This window comes from Myzus persicae, unplaced genomic scaffold (genome assembly GCF_001856785.1).
Source record: "Myzus persicae strain clone G006 unplaced genomic scaffold, MPER_G0061.0, whole genome shotgun sequence".
Lineage (NCBI taxonomy): Eukaryota > Metazoa > Arthropoda > Insecta > Hemiptera > Aphididae > Myzus > Myzus persicae.
Window position 1 is genome coordinate 447854 of NW_019103934.1, and position 20909 is coordinate 468762.

The 20909-nt window shown below is 26.7% G+C and overlaps 1 protein-coding gene across 7 annotated transcripts in view; it reads right to left on the bottom strand.

The window, feature by feature from the left end:
- Nucleotides 1–825: 825 nt before the first annotated feature.
- Nucleotides 826–20909, bottom strand: part of LOC111036598 (vanin-like protein 2) — a 36265-nt gene continuing 16181 nt past the window's right edge. For 3 of the 7 annotated variants that reach the window (XM_022318675.1, XM_022318673.1, XM_022318679.1), the window contains 6 exons: nucleotides 7489–7659; nucleotides 6798–6941; nucleotides 6480–6649; nucleotides 6186–6400; nucleotides 5304–5622; nucleotides 826–3295 (listed from right to left, as the gene is read on the bottom strand). In XM_022318675.1, coding sequence (XP_022174367.1) covers nucleotides 2728–3295; nucleotides 5304–5622; nucleotides 6186–6400; nucleotides 6480–6649; nucleotides 6798–6941; nucleotides 7489–7659 — 1587 coding nt within the window. In that variant the 3' untranslated portion in view covers nucleotides 826–2727. Of the gene's footprint in view, nucleotides 3296–5303; nucleotides 5623–6185; nucleotides 6401–6479; nucleotides 6650–6797; nucleotides 6942–7488; nucleotides 7660–11038; nucleotides 11343–12202; nucleotides 12329–20909 lie in introns of those variants that run through there. The other 4 variants (XM_022318676.1, XM_022318677.1, XM_022318678.1 and 1 more) reach the window with 3 other exon arrangements.

Consider the following 20909-nt stretch of genomic DNA (forward strand, 5'->3'; position numbering starts at 1 on the left):
AAAAGAGTAAAATATTTTGAAAATTTTATTATACACGAAAATGAGTAATACATTTAAACATTTGATTACAATATCAAGTATCTACAGTTATTTGTTTTTGAGTTACAACAATAAAACAATATCGATTTTTTTATCCGATTATTAAGTTAAGTACCTACTGGGAATTATCTTCAAAGTTGAAAATCAAAACATTTTTTCTACAGACAAATAAACATTACACATTATTGTAAATTCAATACAATCATGATTCATATCGCTAAACTGTAAAACAATTATTTTTTAAATTTGATAAAAAATGTTAAGGTATTATTGATTATACAATATAATATACTATTATTGATTGAATTATAGGTAATTCATACATCGAATTTAAATCTAAGTATTCGAATACTTTAAGAATATATTTTTTTCACTCCTAATTTTGGTCAGTTTTGAAATAGTTGGAAATTACGGCGGGTCAATCATATAAATTTAAAGAGAAAAACTATTGTTTATGATTTCTAATGTGTTTGATTTTTAAAAGAAAATTGGTTTTGTCGCAAATTTTAAACTATTTAAGGAGGCAAAAAAATTAATTTTTAATGAATAAAAAAATACAAAATAATTTTTCAAAATACTTATTTAAATGGGGTTTTTTTAAATTATTTAAAATAGAATTCAAATAAAAAAAATTATATATATCTGAATACTTTTATTTCAATATATTTTTTACAAGACTGACACTTTTAATGTGACTATATTATGATACATTGATCCAGTAAGGTAATAACTAAATTGTTAAGTAACATTTTTATTTTTAAAATAAATAAATAAATACATTTTGACCCTTATTTATAATTTACATTCAATGCAATAATTTTTTATAAGTAATTGGTAGTGAGCTCTAATATTACAGATCAGTGTCGCAGCTAGGAGAAGGTACCTATATAATAAGGTATATAATATTATATGTATAAGGTAATATATTCTTTGAGAAGGCACATGGCACTATAAAATATCCAGTGTTTGGAAAGAACGTCGTTCTTGAATGCACTTTGACTTTTGTACTTCGTGAACGATGCCTGGACTTCACTCATTTTTTAAAAAATTGAACGTGAATGTGAACGAAGTTTTATTTTAATGATATTGGATGATTTTTAAGACGCTCAATTTATTTGCCATTAAGTAAATATTTGTTTAAAATATATTGATTAATTAATTACATTATACAATAATATTTTCTTTTTATAATTTCTATTATAAAATTAAAAAAATTAAATTAACGACAGACTAGTAAACGCATTTAGTTGAAAAAAAAACATGAACATGAACGTGAACGAGTTTCTTTTTTAAGAACTGAACGCGAACGTGACCGAATTCATTTTTTTAGAGAAGATTTCAAACATTGGAAATATATATTTTGATGTCAAATTGAAGTTACACATAATATGAAATATCGTAAAAAAAATATAGGAAGGTACATTTCCATAGAATGAGTAAAATTGAGTAAAGTTTTGATTTTTGTTATAGAGTTAAGTACATAGAGAACTGTATGTATAGATAGTGTATTGTAAATGAGATGGAATAATGAATGCCCCTCCCAAATAAAATTCCCGTCTACGACACTGTTACAAATAAAAAAATATAAAGTATAAAACTATATTATGATTGTACGTATTTTATATACATTCAAATGTTTATTAACATTGAACTTGACTAAAACAGTGTAAGTTATAAGTATTTAACCTACACTTAATACTAATACAGTACAATATTATACAATATGTATTAATAAATATAGCTAAATAAATAAAAATTAATTAGCTACAATTGTAACTTCAGGGACCCAAACAGATATGAAAATAAAGAGGGCATTTTATTATTAGTTCTGAGTTCATACTTTAGTACACACGCTCATAAAAAAATATTTTTAAATTGTTATATTTATCTCATGTAGGTAATTTCAAAATTCTTGTAAGCCCAATCTATATATATAAGGACCACCCTAAAGCCCATAGTATATTATATAAAAAAATCAAATGCGGAGTTCAATTTTTTTCATTAATTGTAAAAATATATTGTTTATCATGTATTAGTTCATAGTTTTGCTAACGTCATTAGAATTAAAAGAAAAATCTGCTATCGAAATAATATTATTATTATTATAAGAATAGTTAGACCTGTTTGTCTCACCACATGTTGAGCTTATAGTGAACAGAATATAAGTATATAGTGAGAAATAACGTGTATAATATTTAGTGAGAAAACATTCTATCCACTCGGGAAAAGACATAAAAAAAAGTCGTATGATACAATTATACGTTTTTGTCGTTGGTTATAAAATAAAGCAATACATTTATTGATATATATGGTGGCAAGAGAATCACTAATATAAAAGTGTGACGTCCCAAGTAAGTGAAATGGAGATGCCCTCCCCCCAAGCCACAAGATACAATTAAATATACTAGAAACATTAAAAAAAAGTATATTGTATTCTCGTGGTGTTATACATAAACAGTTGGGTACTTATAATACAATTGTAGTGAAGGCCATAAGGCACACATTATTATTATAAATTAAAAAATAATAATATGTCTTCTATAGGAAATGACGTGTGCACTGCGCAATAAATAAAAATAAATAAAACAGTAAATGCGCCTGCGCCGACGTCACACAAATCATATTATATAATATTATTATTACTATAATTATATAGGTAGTATAGGCAATAATGACCGTGCGATCGTGTCAACCACGGTTCACGCGCAGCGGTAGCTTGTATATACCGAACGTGACCAGGTTGGCGACCGGCTTGGACAGCTCCATGTTGATCTCCAACATTTTCCGCTTGCCGACCGTCACCGTGCGCTTGCTGAACGTGTAGTAGTCGTTGGCGAGCGGATAGCTGCTCGTGTCCAGCGTACTGGGTATGGGCAGCGTGCCGAGGTCCGGTGACCGGGCGGCGATCGTGATGCCGGTGATGGTGACCAGGTCCTTGGGAGGGTCGTAGTATACGACGGCACCGCAGTAGTGGCCGGCGGCCGCTCCAGCCGACTTGTACGTGGTCAGTCCACACGTCTCGATGTGCGCGTCCACGAAGCCGCTGAACGTTCGGGTACCGGAGTAAGCGAACATGTTGTACTCCGTCGTGTCGTTGTTGTTCTCGTTCCGCCAGCGCACCGTCATCGCGCACTCGAACCCGTCGTGCTCGTACTGAAATGACGCGGACAGCGTGTCGTCGTGTTGTTCGGCGTCCGGGTCCGAGGATCGCATGGTCGCCACGTGGAAGTCCTTGAAGCTGTTGTCCACGAAGAACCTGTTCAGGGGGGGTGTTATAGTTGGTAAAAATTACGTAATAATATTAAACATGGGTTGGAAATCCCTGTACACAATATACAAGCCCGGTGCACAGCAGTGATCGAAGAGTCCATACTATTATATAGACACCATAATGGTTTTCACTTTCACCGAAGCATAGCATGTGATCTTCGATCACAATTTAATAGAAAGCTTGTCCTTTTATATTGTTTTCTATATTTTGATTATTGGTCGGTGACACCGGCTGGTACACTATTAATTATTATACATGTCATGTGCCGGGTTGCTTGAACTAATTGGTTAATTCAATGGGTGTTAATTCATCAAATGCAATGGACCAATCATGGACCACTAAATCATGTTCAAGGGACCATTAAGTATTGATCCAATAAATGTTTAGTGATTTTACAAGAGACTCGGCAATATTGTCATACATTTTCATTCATGGCGTATGTGGGCCGATGGATATCTTTAAGGGTACCGAAGCTTGCTATATTGAAGCTTACTAAAAAATTCGGGCAATTTCGTGTTACGTTGCACGGCAGCCATACAGCTGTACAGTTGGCGTTTGTAACAGGACTTTACAAATAAAACGATTACATACCTTCCCATAGAATAGTAGGAATTTGATATTTTTTTTTTTAAGAAAACTTTATTCTGGTCATTAAACTGGACTTTGGTTTTTTTAAGCTTAGAAAAACGCTATACACATCTCATAAAACTAAGAACATTTTTTATCCGAGAAATTTAGGGTCCAATGCACCTGTATAAAGTTTTCATCTTTCAAATAAACTTATTTTTTCAAAATCCTACTATTTCACGAGGGGTAAGAATTTTTCCTCAAATGTTTGTACTAAAAATGTGTCATGCCCGACACCCGTAATAGTAGCTAGTTTAGATTCAAATATAATGGGTGATTGCGTTATTCATAAATATCTGCATATCAGTGACGTAACTTAAACATCTGGATCCACGAGTGAAATTCTCAATAGCCAATCAGCCATCCCCATTTTGGCAAGTATTCGATAATGTTTTAATAACGCGATGTTTATAAAGCGTTTTTATTATTCACATTAATATTTAATACATACTACAATTAATATATAAAAAATAATTATAGATGAATATACAAGAATATTTAATACATAGATTTTCCCAAAAAATAACCACTCAAGCAGTCAAGCTACTGTCTAAAAAAAAACAGTTAATATAATTTGTACTTTTTAGGTACATAAAATATTGAAAACAATGTATTTTGCTTTGTGATAGTCTCAATTTTTTTCTTGCTTATGTTTTTGTGTAACTTTTATGTAAGTCAAAAAAATTAAAACGATGTATGACACAGCAAAATAAATTGTCTTCTGTACCGTGTATGAAATTTAATTTGGTTTCTATATCTCCCCCCTGATAAAGTGTTGCTATTGGGTGGCTTCTTTTTTCACGCGTCGCATGTCAAATTAGTTAATGTATATCCGCATACATGCTTATTGTAAAATTTAAATTACAGATTGTATGTTTTAAAATAAAGTTAAAAAAAAAAAAAAAAAAATATCTCCCTAAAGCCATTTTATTTTTTATTTTATAATTTCGTAATTACTCATCAACCACCATAATTTGTATTGGTATGAAGCTTTGAATTTGTATTTACAATTTACATCTTACACACACGACATGCCTATATAATATTTTTAAAATAAATATTTAAAATAGTTTTCACAAAAATTGCCTATATCAAACCCCTTAAACAGAGAGTGTGAGCTTCCTGTTTTAATTAGAAAACAAATTGGCATGTATTTCACCACCTATTTAATTACACTTTTATAATAAAATCTGCATATTTTAAATATTTTTATCAAGAAAAAATGTATAGAGAATAATAATAATTATCTTTTCAGGTCATCCCAAGTCTCCAAACATGCCCCAACATACGCCACAATGATTGTAATATGTATAATTTTGAATGTAAAAACATATTCTATTATTTAGGTGTATGAAATCAAACTTACCTGAAATCACTGGGCCGGTTTCTATTTGGTGGGGATTTTTCTTTACCATAAGGTAAGACTAGGTTATCCGATATAAACGTCTGATAGTTACTATCGATCGAACATTTCTTTGATTGTATATCACAGTTGTTGTATTGTCTTTTCAACACTCTTGATAGTATTATTTGAGTACCAGGTCGGTCAGGCATAAACATGACTAATGGTCCGTCCCGGCCAGCGTAAATGCCACTACCTCCACCGCCCATTGATGGGGCGTTGTAACTAGCTGCTATAAGGTTCACATCGTTGGTATATGCCCAGCCAGCTTGCACTGAATCAGCTAAAACATCATGAACCGTCTAATTGTTAAACTACGAATAGGTAACGGTACTTGAAATTATATTTTAATATAATTGCAATAGGTTTTAAATTTTTTTTGTTATTAATTTTGTAAGTTTTATTAAAAAAAAATTGTAACCAGCAAAAGAACACGAAGTACATATTTCTCAAACTTGTTATGTATTATTGCCTGTATCTAGGTACTATTTATAGACACCTACAAGCACATTATTCATTATAATTTGTATTTACGTTGAGTTCAGATAATAATTTACAATTTTTAGTATGGATCTATTTACTAGCGTGAAAAATGTAAATTCAAAAATAAATATTTTTTGAATATATGTATAGAAAATGAACACAATAGTATTTTTTGAATAGTTTAAATTCATTAGGTTATAAAACATATCATGACGTATTTTGAGATAATTATGCAAAAATAAAATAAATTATGCGTATCTATTGGTGTACATCAAGTATCGTATTATTTGTATTGTATTTTAATACAAACAGGATACGGCAATATTGTAAAAAGTATAATAACTATTAATAATATATTCTAACCTGTAAGCAGAGGAATTTCTGAAAACCAAGCCGTTGAAAATATAACATCCTTCACGCCTGTTTCACGAATAAGCCGAGCTGCGGGATCTTGAAATAGTATATCGAAGCATATAAACATTCCAAATCTCACTCCGAAATCAGTGTCGAACGTACATAATTCTGATGAACGAGTATGATTAAATCCTAATTCTCCAAATAAATTAAATTTTCTATACCTAGAAGTTGAAATTACCAAATACATTAAGAATAAATTAAACTATAGTAAAAATTACACAATATTCTAATGTTTATTACCTAGCTACGATTCTGCCTTCCCTATTAAACACCACGTTTGTGTTGTAATAATTTGCTAAATCTTCTGGACACGAGTCGTCTTCTTCTGTCTTGCAATACTCTATTTCTGGTAAATTTACCACCACATACATATGATGAAGTCTAGCCGCACATGACAGTTTATTCAATACCTGCGAATTAAAGTATTATAATAGTTTATACAATTATACACATTTTTTATTATCATTTTATAACAATAAGTATAAAAATATTAAGTTCTTTGAGTAGGTATTTATTTTGCACTAATATGGCTATATACCAACATCTAAAGGTACTTACCGTGCTGCAATATTGAGTAAAACACGGAATAGTGTTACTTTCTGGGGAAGGAATTTCAGTTAAAAATGTTTTGATTTCGTTTCGGTTATCGGGTAAAGTAACTCCTGTCAAACCAGCTTCCGGGAAAACCAATATATCAACATCCTGTAAAATGATACAATAATCATAACTATATAAAATCATTATTATTACTAATAATAACTAAATAATCATAACTATAATTTGTAGTGTATTATTTGTCAAACTATTAATATCCAATAGAAACAATGTACCGGTACAATTAGAATGAGATTAGATGAGGTTTATATTTAAGAAAAAACACAGCCGGGATCAAATCCTTTTGAATAACAAAATAACAATGTCCTATTTTTTAATTAAGTACATTTAGTTTCATCAGCATCAAATTAAACATATTGCTACTTGTTATTATTATAAAGGTATAGGTACCAAATAAATACTTAATGCAATGCAAAGTAGGGCATTATTCAAAAAAATTATTATTCAAATAATCATCTGAATAAAATTGTAATTGATACCTATTTATTTATAATTTATTGTAATAAATATGGTTCAAATAATTTTTAAATACAATTAATGTTCAGTTAATAAAACTATTTGAAGGTTTTCAAATTGGTAATTAATTATTAGCTTCAAATTTCTTATTTATATATCCACTTTATGTTTTACTTACATATTGACTAGCATGGTGAATAATGTCCTCATAAATTGGTAAATTGTTCTGCATTGACTGCAAAGGATTGGAACCCAATTTGGGGTGGTACTCGACGACAGCCGCAATGTAATATTGGCTGTCATATCCTTTGTTTTTAGTCGTTTCATTTCCGCTAACCATTAGTGTCAGCTTTAAAAATTAACATAGACATTATTACAAATACAATTTAAAAAAATATATATCCTAATCATACAGAGGAGGTTGTCTTTTATTATAATCACTGATAATGTTATTAATATTGTATAAGGTCGCCCTTGATTAAATATGCGTATAATCCACTTATAATTAATATGTAGTTTTGTAGTATTGTTTTGATTAATATGCTAACAGGCAAATACAAATCTAGGTAAAAATAACCGAAGGAAAATATCCATGGTAAAATTATTGTACAAAATCAAAAATTTCAGTATTAAAACTATATCAAAAATAAACTGTCACTGGCAAAATTATTTAGAATAAAACAAATAGGATAAATATTCAGATTAAATAGATTATTATACACATATAGCTGAAAATGTATTTATGACATACATTTTTATTTAAACAAATATTCAATTAATACTTATTTTCTTAAATAAAAAGTAAAATAGTTTTTACCATAGTAAAAATTGTCCCTATACACCTATTATATTTCAAATACAATTTCTGGTTTCCCGAAAAAAAAATCAGATTACTTACACAAATGCGTCATATTATTTAAAATGTATAAAGGTCAATGATAAACATTAAAAAAAATTTTCCATTCCTTATTTTTAAATTTTTTTTGGATGTTATCCAATTTAACTATAATTAATACAAATTAATAAACAAATTTATGTTCTTCTTTTATTATGTTTCGATAATCTCATAGTTTTTAGTTCGGGCTTTTTTAATTCAATTTTACTAAGGCACATTTCATTTCTGACAACTTCGTTGAGGACATGGACATTTTTTATGACTATATCAACTAATACATCCGTTTGAAACTGGGATACAGTGTATATTTGTACATTATATGGTTAACACCCCACGAATTAGTGAATCAGGTATGTAGGTACCTACCATAAAGTTTAATGATTTAATATTTACAACATATACGTCTATATTATGTTATAGTATATTATGTTGTCTATGCATAATTGGAATAAAAAGAACATTCCCATATTTTATGTAGGTTAGATACAATGTGCATGTGTTTAAGTAGATGATAACAATTCATGAGAACGAAAACTTACATAATAATTTAGCAATTCATAAAACAATGGAGTTTAGGAAGTTAATGCGTTATGATGATTCTTTATTGTAAATGGGCAACTAGAAGTGATTCTAAACATCATTAACATATTTCCTAACCAAATAGTGTAAATTATTAAGGAAACAGGTTGACATTAAAAATACATTAATATGTAATCAACATCTCAGTATGTAAAAGCAATGTAATGTTATCATTAACATTTATAAATACAAAATAATTTTAAAAAATATGATCAAGTCACTGGTCTAATATTTCATCAAGTCAGAATTCAGAAGATATTTAAAAAAAAAAAATTAAATTAGTAAAAACGATTATATTCGTAGATAAATTGCAGTATTATGTTAGATATTTGAAGTAAAAATATTTATTTGTTTTAAGTTTTATTTGTTTATTTCGTCAAGAAGATTAAATCAGTACAAGTTTGAGTTGATGATAAGTTAGGTCATGTTATCAAGTGTCTCAAAGGCGATTATATTAATTGGTGATAATCAATTATTTATATATATTATATATCACACCATCGCATGGTTTGGCAGTTATCGGTTACATATTGTATCAAATTTACTATTTACGTAACCATAAGTTGGGTTTGTAACTTATAGTCAGTTACATCATTTTCGAGTAACTTAAAAATGTAACTGATTACAATTTGTATTATATCTAACTTCAAATAAAAGATACATTTAAATAGATAATAATTGAACGATATTAATATCATGTTTGTTGTTATTTTTTAAAAATGAAGTGTTTTATAATATTAACAACCATATGAAAGTTATTTTTTTTTACGAAAAATATTGATTTATTATTGCCTATATTTATTTAAAGATTAAACAGAAGTACAGAACCATTCAATAATTCGATCATATATTCATATTATGTATTATTTCACACCCTGACCAGGTAATAATTTTTCTTCATTTTTAGTTCTTAACTTTTTATTTACATTAATAGTCATATTACAAGTTTACAAAGATAAGTATTAGTATTTTAAACAGTGCTCGAATTGGCAAAATTAATTTTGCTCAGCTTACTCTTATAATTTTAACATTTTGTTTATAAATTTCCTCCAACTTAGTAGTTTGCTAAAATTAAACATGCATTCAAAGTTTTAAAACATTTACGTTTCTCAGAAAAACACAAATATTAATATCATATATGTGTCATTTCAATAAAAAAAGATTTTTATTTGAAAATGTGTCGAATTCATCGGAAAATTAATCTTTATTCTTTCAAATATTTAAATAATAATGAAATACAATATGTTATTTAGACGACAGTCCACACATGTAAGTAAAATGTACTAAACATTTTAGATTAATCTCCATTTTTCAACAACTTTTCATAATGCATTGTACTTTTTTTTTCAACATTTTACTATGAAAAATTACGAAATATAGAACTACAGAATAAAAAAAGTTTTTTCTTATTTTTTTCATATCAAACACAAACATATGTACAAGATATACAATTGATATTGATTCAATAGTCTTGTGAATAACTTGTGGTAAAATAATTGAAATACATTTTAGATATCAACTCTTGTACGTATTTTAAATACTTTCTTAGTAGATTTCTATAATTAGAATCAATTCTTATATATATCGTAAAATAAAAATTAGAAAAATAATAATATAATTTCTTATAACTTATAAGACTTATAACCTAAACAAAAATTCAAATACCTTGACAACTAACACAGATGAATAATTTATAGTTACACCTAATAGTATGATGTAAAATGCTCTAAAATTATGGTAAATCTTGAAAATACTTAAAAAAATTCAGTTAATAAAATGGAATAAAATGATTAAATTAATAAAATGTTTTGGATAAATTATGAAGTATATTTGAATGTACCTCTATACGATAGGTTTTTGTATACTCCAATTTTTTTTTTTGTTCAGCATTCAAATACGTATTTTAATTTTTAAATATTTTTGAAACAAGAGAATTTTCCCATTCAACACAACCCCCTATTTTTCAATTTAAAATTATAGTATTTTTAAAACTACATTTTACTGCCAAATTCTGACTTTATCATCGTTTTCAGCATGCTGAACTACATACGTTCAGAACAAAATAATCGGAAAAAAAGCGTGTACAGTAAAACAGGAATATACCAAAATAAGTTTGTACTTGTATAATTTTAAAAAGTATACTTTACTAGATTGAACATGCCTAAATATTTTTATATTTTTCAACCTCTTTAAATTTGTTTTTAATGAATGAATCGTGTAAATAATGAATAAATACTAAATAATTTACACTTACCAAGCTTATTAATGTAATGAATAGTAAAGCCAAAATCATAATGTAGCTGGATAATAATTTGATAGTTATATTTTTGATTCTAAAACATATTAATTGTAAACTCATCGTCAAACTTCCCATATTTAATTTATACTTAAATTTTAAAGTGTAATATATTGATTGAATGCAAGAAATAATCATACAAAGTTATAATGTTGGAACATGTATTTAACACTTCATCATATAGACGTGAGATTACCTAATCAATATTCAAAATGAATATGTTATTCTCAATGTTCAAAAGCTTCTCTTTAATGCATACTAATATCTATGTCTAGTACCTACTAGGACTCGGTTTAATACCGATAAGAAATTAAAAACAATAATTTAGACATTAAAAACATGATAAGGAACATAATATGAGTAATTGCGCGTATTTGTCGTGTATGCCTATGTAAGTACTCAAAAAATATAGTTATGCTAATAAAAAAATAAGTATGGTTTAAAATATACTTCAAACTTTTTTTGACATTTCAATACATAAATTCCTATAAACCTAATTAAAAACTTATTTATAATGTGCAGTTTTATACAAAAAATAATTAACATATGTTGTTTTAACACAAATGTTAAAACAACCATATGAGATGTTAATAAGACACAATATTATATACATATAATCGGTAGATATAATATCATAATTTATGATATGGGTAAGTTACAAAATTTTTATCAGATTTGCAATATCTCTGTACGTTCTTTGCTTAAAATGTTAAATCAAAGAATTATATTTTAGTTTGTTGATTTTATTTTATAAAAAAATATAAATAAAATAAATTATTAATATATATATTATGTAGTATAGGCATTCAATAATTGCATGTTTTATTTTATTTTATTTTTTTATCTTAAACCTTAAAACTTAGGTCATTTTCTGTTTATAGGGGGGGGGGAGTTATTAAAACACGTGTTTGAGTATATGTGGCAAGGATTTGTTGCTAAAAATTCCGGATGGTCACCCATCCGGGAGCTAACAACACTGGCCGGCACGAACACTCGGAGCGCGTATGCAACTGAGTGGTCCACACTGCGCCACACCGCGCCACTGCATATTTTAATAACATAATTAAATAACTATTTACAAAGGAAACAATATTAATTTATATTTAATTAGAATAATGTTACCATGGTTTGTCTGAGATCAATTTCCTAATATTTTGTAGTATTTGCACATTGTAAGTATGGTTAGCATTGAATTAAGTTATTACATTTACATTTTAAAGCACAGAAACACAAGAATAATGTATAAAAAAAAGTCACTACCATGATTCTGTAAACAAGTTTAAAGTCTGATAAATATATTTTAGCATAATTAATTTGCATCCAAACGAATATAATTTTATTTACGCAATGGTTATAATTTAAGATGAACTTTGCGTTGTGTACATTTTTTTATACTTAAAATATCTGATAGCTGATAAGAGTATAACGTATAGTTATGTATACATATATATATATATATGTATTTATTAGTTATTACTTATATATATATACATGGCTACACGTCGGGGCCTATTGGCTATAATATCAATATGTGTAACTGTGTGTATGTGATCTATTTTTTTTTGTACTGTATATTGCTCGCAGTAAACAAATGAAAATACTGTCAATAATTCAATTGCAAATGTGTTTATCTACTACGCGAGAAAAAAAGCAGCAGTACCTTATGCAGTTAAGCTTATCTATAAAAGATGTTAAAACACTAAAATATTACATGGATATGCAGTCCAAAATATAACAAACAACTCGTATATTATGTACAAACTCCACGTGCTCGATTGTTATCGGGTGTTTGTAATTAACAGCAATTTATATATCATTATAGTGTAATGTACAAGTAATACCATATAGGAATAGGAAATAGAGGTACCTATACGTACATATCCCCATAAAGTTAATCTTATATCGTGTTCAAAAATAAACGATAAAAAGCTAGGATTAAAAATATGTACTGCCTATGTAATGTAAACTATGTGATAAAACTTGTTACAGTATAGATAGTGGTTAATGAGCATAATTAAAAAAAAAAAATTAAGACCGTGATAAAATTATAGGTAAGTAATAGACATGAAATGTATAATATAATTGTATTTTCTTTTCTAATTAAGTCAGAAATATACGTATGGATATTTTAAAATTAAAAAAAACCGGTGCACTGGCTCTGCTTAAGATTTCGAGTTTACCTCGTCATTGAGTATAGAATCACTTCGAAGGATGTGTTATGAGCGTTTTTCCCAATATTGTTGAGGAAATTAATGGGAATTATTTACATTTGACCTCCCAAAGTACACGGTACAAACTAGATCCAATTCAATAAGAGAAACCTTCAATATTGAATGCATTTTGATGATACATTTTTTCTACTGCAAAATTTGTTTTCAGGCACAAAAATAAGTAAAAAAAACAACACACAACAATCTAAATGTGTTCTGTTTTGACATTTTTCCTGTCTTACGTATTGTTGTCATGGTTATAATTTTGTATGATTATTATTATTTACGATTATTACTCGATTTATGGTTAACCCCATAACGAATAGGGGCCTATGCTCCTAGATTGTAACCTACACAAAAAAACCTACACAAAAAAAACGTACACGTCGTGAAAAATGTCATGTGTAAACGCGGTCTACACTAGTGTAACAGCTGTTACAATGTTATCGAAAATTACGATGATTCACAGCTAGGTCTCGGGTACTTAATATGACCCAACTAAAATATACGTATAGAAAATAATGGGTAAATGTGTAAGTTACATTCAATGAATAAATTAATTTTTTATCAGATCAAAATGGATAAAAAAACCTTTTATTTTTCTTTAAAGATCCGATTTTTTAATCCAACATTTGAACTTTAAAAAACTTTAAAACTTTAAAACTTAAAAATAGTTTAAATCAACTAATGATTTATTTTATGAATCGTATATTGTATATAAACAACGTCTATAAATAATGTCTATTACAGCTAAACTTGGTTAATTCAAATTGTTTGGACGATTCCTTCAACTTTGAGTTAACCAAGTCCAGCTGTACTAATTTATTGAGAATGTTTCAACTCACTTTAAGTTTCAACGATTAATATTTTTTGATTTACAATAAAATTGCTATAACCTTTAATGAAAAAGAGTTATTTTTGATATAAATTATTAATATTCAATTATACATCACGATTTCAAAAAAATAATGTGACTTTAATCTAACTTTAAACCAAGATACAACAATAATTGTGTCTATGTTTTATTAAATATTTTTTTATTGCTGTTAAAACAACTTATTATATATATGATTTATATGCTATCACATTTTTAAGAATTTTGAATAAAAAAAAACCATTTTATCAATGTAAGATGAAAATTCCCTCTGGTTTATAGTATGCGTTGAGTGTACTTTACGAGTTAGGGATACACGTTATATTATAATATTGTATTAAAAATATTATCTAAAAATATTTTTTTGTTTTTTCCTAATGAATTTTGTATTTGGTCATTTAATTACAGTAAGTTTTTGAAACCGTACTTCGCTGTATACTTTTTATATAATTTGAAGTTTTATGTATTAAAAATTAATGTTTTAACCTTCACTCTTCGGGTTACTTTTAATAATTTAAATATTAGAAGCTAATAAAAAAAAGGTTCTAAATTGGCTGTAAATTATAATATTATGCGTCTAAACATTCAATTTTTTTTAATATTTCGATTTTAAATCGAAATAAATAATTTATTCTCTTTTAAATTCAAATTTGATAGGAATATTATTTTAACATCATTATTGTGGTAGTGTTACCTTTGCAGACTGCAGTTAATTAATATGACCTTAGAAGTTACGGAAATCGATCAGGTTTTGGTCATTACAGGAGCGGACAGAAGATCTTTGGCATTTATCCCTCCCCTTCATTCGGGTACTTAACATTTATAGAAATTTAATACCTAGATCATATTGTAAGCCTATACTACATAGTTCAATTAAAATTAAATATCCACAAACGAAATTAGTATTGTTTTTCAAAAGTACGTAATTATATCTTAATCTGATAACATAATTGAGTGCTGCAATGAACGAAATATGCTAATAAAAAAAAGTAGAAGTGGTGAGAGTGGAGACCACGCAAAACATGTTTTATGTGCGGAAGATAAACAGAGTAAACCTTGGTGACCTCAACGAAAAAGAAATAAAAGTTTATTAAAAATGAAAATTGGATTTAACCAGAAAATTATGTGTAAACGCATAGTGGTGATTGTATGATATTATTATACATTGTCAGCTTTATTGACATTGAAAATGTTATTACTTACCTATATTACATTTTAAATTGTAGTTTTTATTATAAAGTAGGTACTACATAGACTTCAACACTTTATAAAATATGAATCCGTATATATGCCGTTGTTTTATGTTAAACTAAGCTATCGGAACTAGGAGTATTTCAGAACAAACTTCGGTATAGGTACATATTCTAACCTTGCGCACGGCTCTGATCTTAATGAATAATGATTACCTATAGAATTAGATGATTAAAAAGTGCAAAATATAGTTATAATATTATATTTTCAACAAGTACTTATACCAATATATTGATTAGGTAACTGAGGTAGTAGTTTAAGTATTACTCACTAAGTAAAATAGATACCTATCTTTAAATTTAGTTTAATTTAATTTATTGTTAATAAATGTTAATTTGATTTCAATTTACAAATTATTTTGGTTCCGAAAGGAATGTATTGCGTTTTATTCTAACTTTAATAAAGGTAATTTAAAGATGATATGTAAAAAGTACCGATACCTACCTATACCTAGTATAAGTTAATTTAGTTACTTAGCACAAAAATGGCCTTCAATAAATGACTTCCTAAAAACTACCTACTCTTAAAATGATATTTTATACAATTGTATTACTATAGTATACAAATACAATAGATAATAGTCATTTGCTCTGAAGACAAGTCGTCTGTAAAACAAAATATGCCTGACGTAGTGACGTGTAAAGTGTTAAATAAATTGCATTTTTTAATGTTTCGAAATGTATTGCAAATATAACCTTGAAAGTAAAAAAGTTGACGAATTATATTTACTTCAAAATAGCATTATTATTCAGTTAAAAAAATTAAGAATAAGAAATTGAAGTCCAAAAATATTTTTTTTTAACCTTCAAATTAAGCTTAGGGTGCATTAAGTGAAAATTAATAATTGATTAATATTTAATTATGTGTCTCTATATCCTTAATATATGAACCTAATAAATGATAATGAATCAAGTGTTATACGAATTTAAAATGTTATAACAAATCAATCATACTATAATTTGTGTAAATCATTTTTACAACCATGCGTATATGTATAAAATATAATATAATATGTAGTTCCCCAAACATATGCTCATTTATCTTCTGCTAATGAATATTTATTCAAATTTTAATTTTTGAAATTCTTAAGTATACTAGAAAATATTTTCAAATAGAAATTGTTTGTACCAACCAAGGAGTGTCCGGTGACGATTCTAATTTATTTTTTTTTTATATGAAAAAAAACTATTTCGTTCTCGTAAATTGTTCAGCAGATGGCTATTTTGAAAATGTTGAATGTTGATGTTTATAAATTGAAATTCGAAAAAGTAGTGAACGAGTTATTTACCAATTTGTGTACCAATTATAATAGGTCTGTGATAAAAAGTTTTGAACTTTGGAAAATATGGTGGCTATGATGATTTGAATAATAATGGTTATGAATACTAATCTATTAGGAAACACTTTATGATTTGTAAAAATTGTCTGAGAACTAGATTTAATTTTACTTCCAATTTATATTTTTTCACAACCATTTTTAAAGACAGTTAGTATATTATAAATTTGAATAACTGATAACTCAACAACTACTTATTCGAATTTCGATTTATATACACTAAAATGTTCAAAAAAGTATCTGCTTAACGATTTGTGTATAGAAAAAAAGGTCGGTTTGCATTAAAAAAACATCGCACGCTTTCCTCTACAAGGAAAACCTATGAATCATAAATTTGTTTTTGTAACCATGACAATGACCTTACTAAACATTAGTCAGAAACATAACATTTTGTATCCAGCCCAAAAACATATTTATGTTGAAAAAAATAAGTTAGCATCGCCACAGGACACTCCTTGAATGGTATAAAAAATCAAATTATTTGAAAATATGTGTAAACTAAAAAAAAATTACAAAATTCAAAATCTAAATAAATTTATCATAAAAGAAAAATGGAGGTGAGCATACTTAGGAACTCAACCCATATATAATTATAGTTCTAAATAGGCACCTACGAAATTAAATAATAATAATTTGAATAATTTTGTAGAAACCAGTTATGGTGTACTTCTAAGTTATATTGGTTTACTTGGCTTTCATATTTATGAAAACAAGTAATAACTAATAGGTACATAACATTATTTTTAAACTACGCCGGAAAAATAATAACTTAAACATTATATCATGTCGATAAAACAATTATCTTACAATAAAATACAGTATTTTATGTACTTTTAGTATATATGAAGCATAATGAAACTCATTAAATTAATTATGTGATATATGCATATATATATATATATATATATATGTGATTGTTAAAGAATTAAACTACTATGCTATAAGTGAATCAATATTTAATAGAGTTTGATAATTTATTGAGCACCTTACTAAACCTATATACACCTTACTATTATAGTGGATACTTTCATTTTTTGTTTTATTATTTTATAGCTAGTCAAATATTATATTTGTTATAAGATATAACGGATTGGAATTAGTTCAATAATCAATATTGACCATAGAATTTACATTTACATCACATCCACTGAAAAAAGTTTTAAATCTAATACATACGTAATTTATTTTTTAGTATCTAATATATATTTTATGTCTACAATAAAAATCAGTATCTTTATCAGTTCATATTTTCTGAGATTTGTATATAAATAAATAACTTTATTGAATAGAAACTTAAAATTTAGATCTCTTAATAACACTAAGGATGAAATAAAACATATATTCTTTAAATATTTTCACATAGTTTGAAGTAAATTAATCTTTTTAAATAATTCGTATTTTAGATTCTGAGTGTAGCGATGAAAAAATTTGAAAGTTGATGAAAAATGATATTGATTTATTATATTATTGGTTTGTTTTATTTACTTTTGTATCGTTAGCACATTTTGGAGTAATAAAAATGCTTTAATTATCAATTTTGAGAGTTTGTTTGTTTCTGGTAGCAGATCGGATTTGGTACTTTAGAAAATCTGAAGTGAAAATTTGTAGTATTTTTTTTATATAATCTGAAAAAAGAACAATTACAGAAAAACGGAAATATTTAAGAAAAATCATTTTTTAACAAAATCGATTTGTTCAAAAATCAACAACCCTAGAAACTTGAAATTGGAAATATCTATAAGAGCATTGTCTAGATATGATAAAACTAAAAATATTTTGGCTAATTCTGTGCTGTTTTTAGACAGTTGAAATGATCTAAATTCTTAAATTTTTTTTCAATTTATGTACGATAAAATTGTTGTTTGTAAATCAAAAAACTGGAATATTTAATGAAACTTTTGTTTTTAAAGTTGTTATTACAACAATTGAAATGGGTCAAAAATATATAAGCTTAATTTGCCTTAAGAGTTATTACTTATTAAATTCAAATATTGACAAATTACGGAAAATCACAAAAATTAGAAAATTATTTTGTTGCTTAAAATTCATAAAATTTCTAAATTTAATACATATACGACAACGACTTTAAAATGTAGTAGAAGATTACTTTTTTTTGCTGCTAAAATAATAAAAAAAGTTTAGTGTCCAGCCACAAAATTTTTCAAGCGAGGCTTAAATTTTGATGAACATTTTTTTGTATTTGATTTCATCAAACCATTTATATAATTTTTTTTTTACTAAAAAAAAAATGCTAATTGTAGTAACTTTCTTATCGTAATTATAATAACATTTTCTATAGTTACTAGGTATGCTAAAACCTGCACAGGCTACGGGTATATGGGCGAATATATTCACACCATTCATGGTTCATATTTCATAATACTCATTTTTGTTATTTTGATAATATGATATAATAATTTATAATATGATTTATGATGATTTTTGTTAACAAATAGTACAATCTAAATTCAATACATCGATCATTGACCACAGTGATCAATATTCTACTCAATCGCGCGTTGAGTCTCAATGACGGAGTATAGTTACACCATAGTGAGCAGAGAAACTAACTCGGATTATATTAAATTTTTGCCTACCTATAACTATTATTCTGCGGGTCATATTTTAAATCCGTAGTAAATTATTATTTTAAGGAACATAGCATGTCGTCATAAATAAGATAGGTAACTATTTTTGAAATCGAAGCCATATTAGTCACCTATCTAATACATAGAGCGTGAGGTTGGAAAATTGAATACAATTTTCAGCAAAATTCAAAATTTTCAACAGAAATTTTTCATTTTTTTTTTTTTTTGGTTGAAGAGTTAAGTTAGGTACATGACTACCAGTAGAGGTAGACATGGGCCATAGTCACATTTCCAAATTTGGCGTATGTAATAACAGTATTAGTAATATTACTTATTTAGTAATAATAACAAAAAACTGTGATAATTATTATAATAACGATATAGGGATAATATACAGACTATATTGTTGGTAAGGCCGTAAGGGTCTTGAGTTTAACTAACAAATGGTCTATAACTTGACAAAATAAATAATTACAAAATCTGTAAAAAAATTTTTTAAAAATTTTCAGTTTTTGAAAGTATTAAGAAAATTTACAGCTCAACCTATACAATCTAGTAAGTAGTAAATATGCAGACCGGGCCTTCGGGATAGGTACCTGAAAATTTTCTGGAGTAGGCCTTTCCTCAAATATAATTTGTTATTATTATGTATTTATAATGAAAAATTAAATTTTTATTTAGCATTTTTTTTTAACGATTTTGATTTTTAGTTTTTATGATATTTTTTGGCTTGAAACCATTCTTCGTAAATTTTATATGAATAAATACAGTTGTATAAAAACTTGGCTTAAATTTCTTTAAAAAAAAAAATTTAACGAAGTATAATTATTAAAGATAATTTAATTTTTCTAATATTTCTATTTTTATTGCGTATTATGTTCGCTAATATAACTTCAGTGAAATAAAACAACACTTGACAATAACTGTCAACATTTTTTATTTGATAATATTAAGTAGCATCTAATTGTCCAGTGCTATAATGAAACACAAAATATAACGAATATACTTATCTATCTACATTTTATTTTATATTAATTTAAATTGGCTTTTAATTTTTCTGGGCATTTTATTAAGCTTTGTAACTGCACATTAAATCGTATTCTTCAAAGGTATTTTAGTTGTTTTTATATAAATCCACACCCTGTTTATAACTTAATCTGAAGTTTATTTTACCAATTGGTTAATACATTCGCTTCTAGCCAGTGAGCATTAACAACATTACCTAATATCTGTTCCTACATAATAGGTATCGCTAATGGGTTAATAACCTAAAATATACTGATAGTTACAGATTTGACGTTTTGTACTTTCAATGTAATGTTCTTAATTCATAAAAGTAAATTTTTTTACTTGTTTTTTATTTTATTGTTGTGTTGTTAGGTGATTTTGAAATATTTACTTCGATATTAGTTGTTTAAAATGGAACTAAAAGAAAGAGTAGTACTGAGGAAAGCAGAGAGAAAAAGGAAATTTTTAAGAAAATCAAGTTAGAGCAGCTTAAAGATCGACCTATGTTAATCATTCATTGTGGCTCAGTCAGTTATAGAGTAATAAAAAATAAGTAATATAT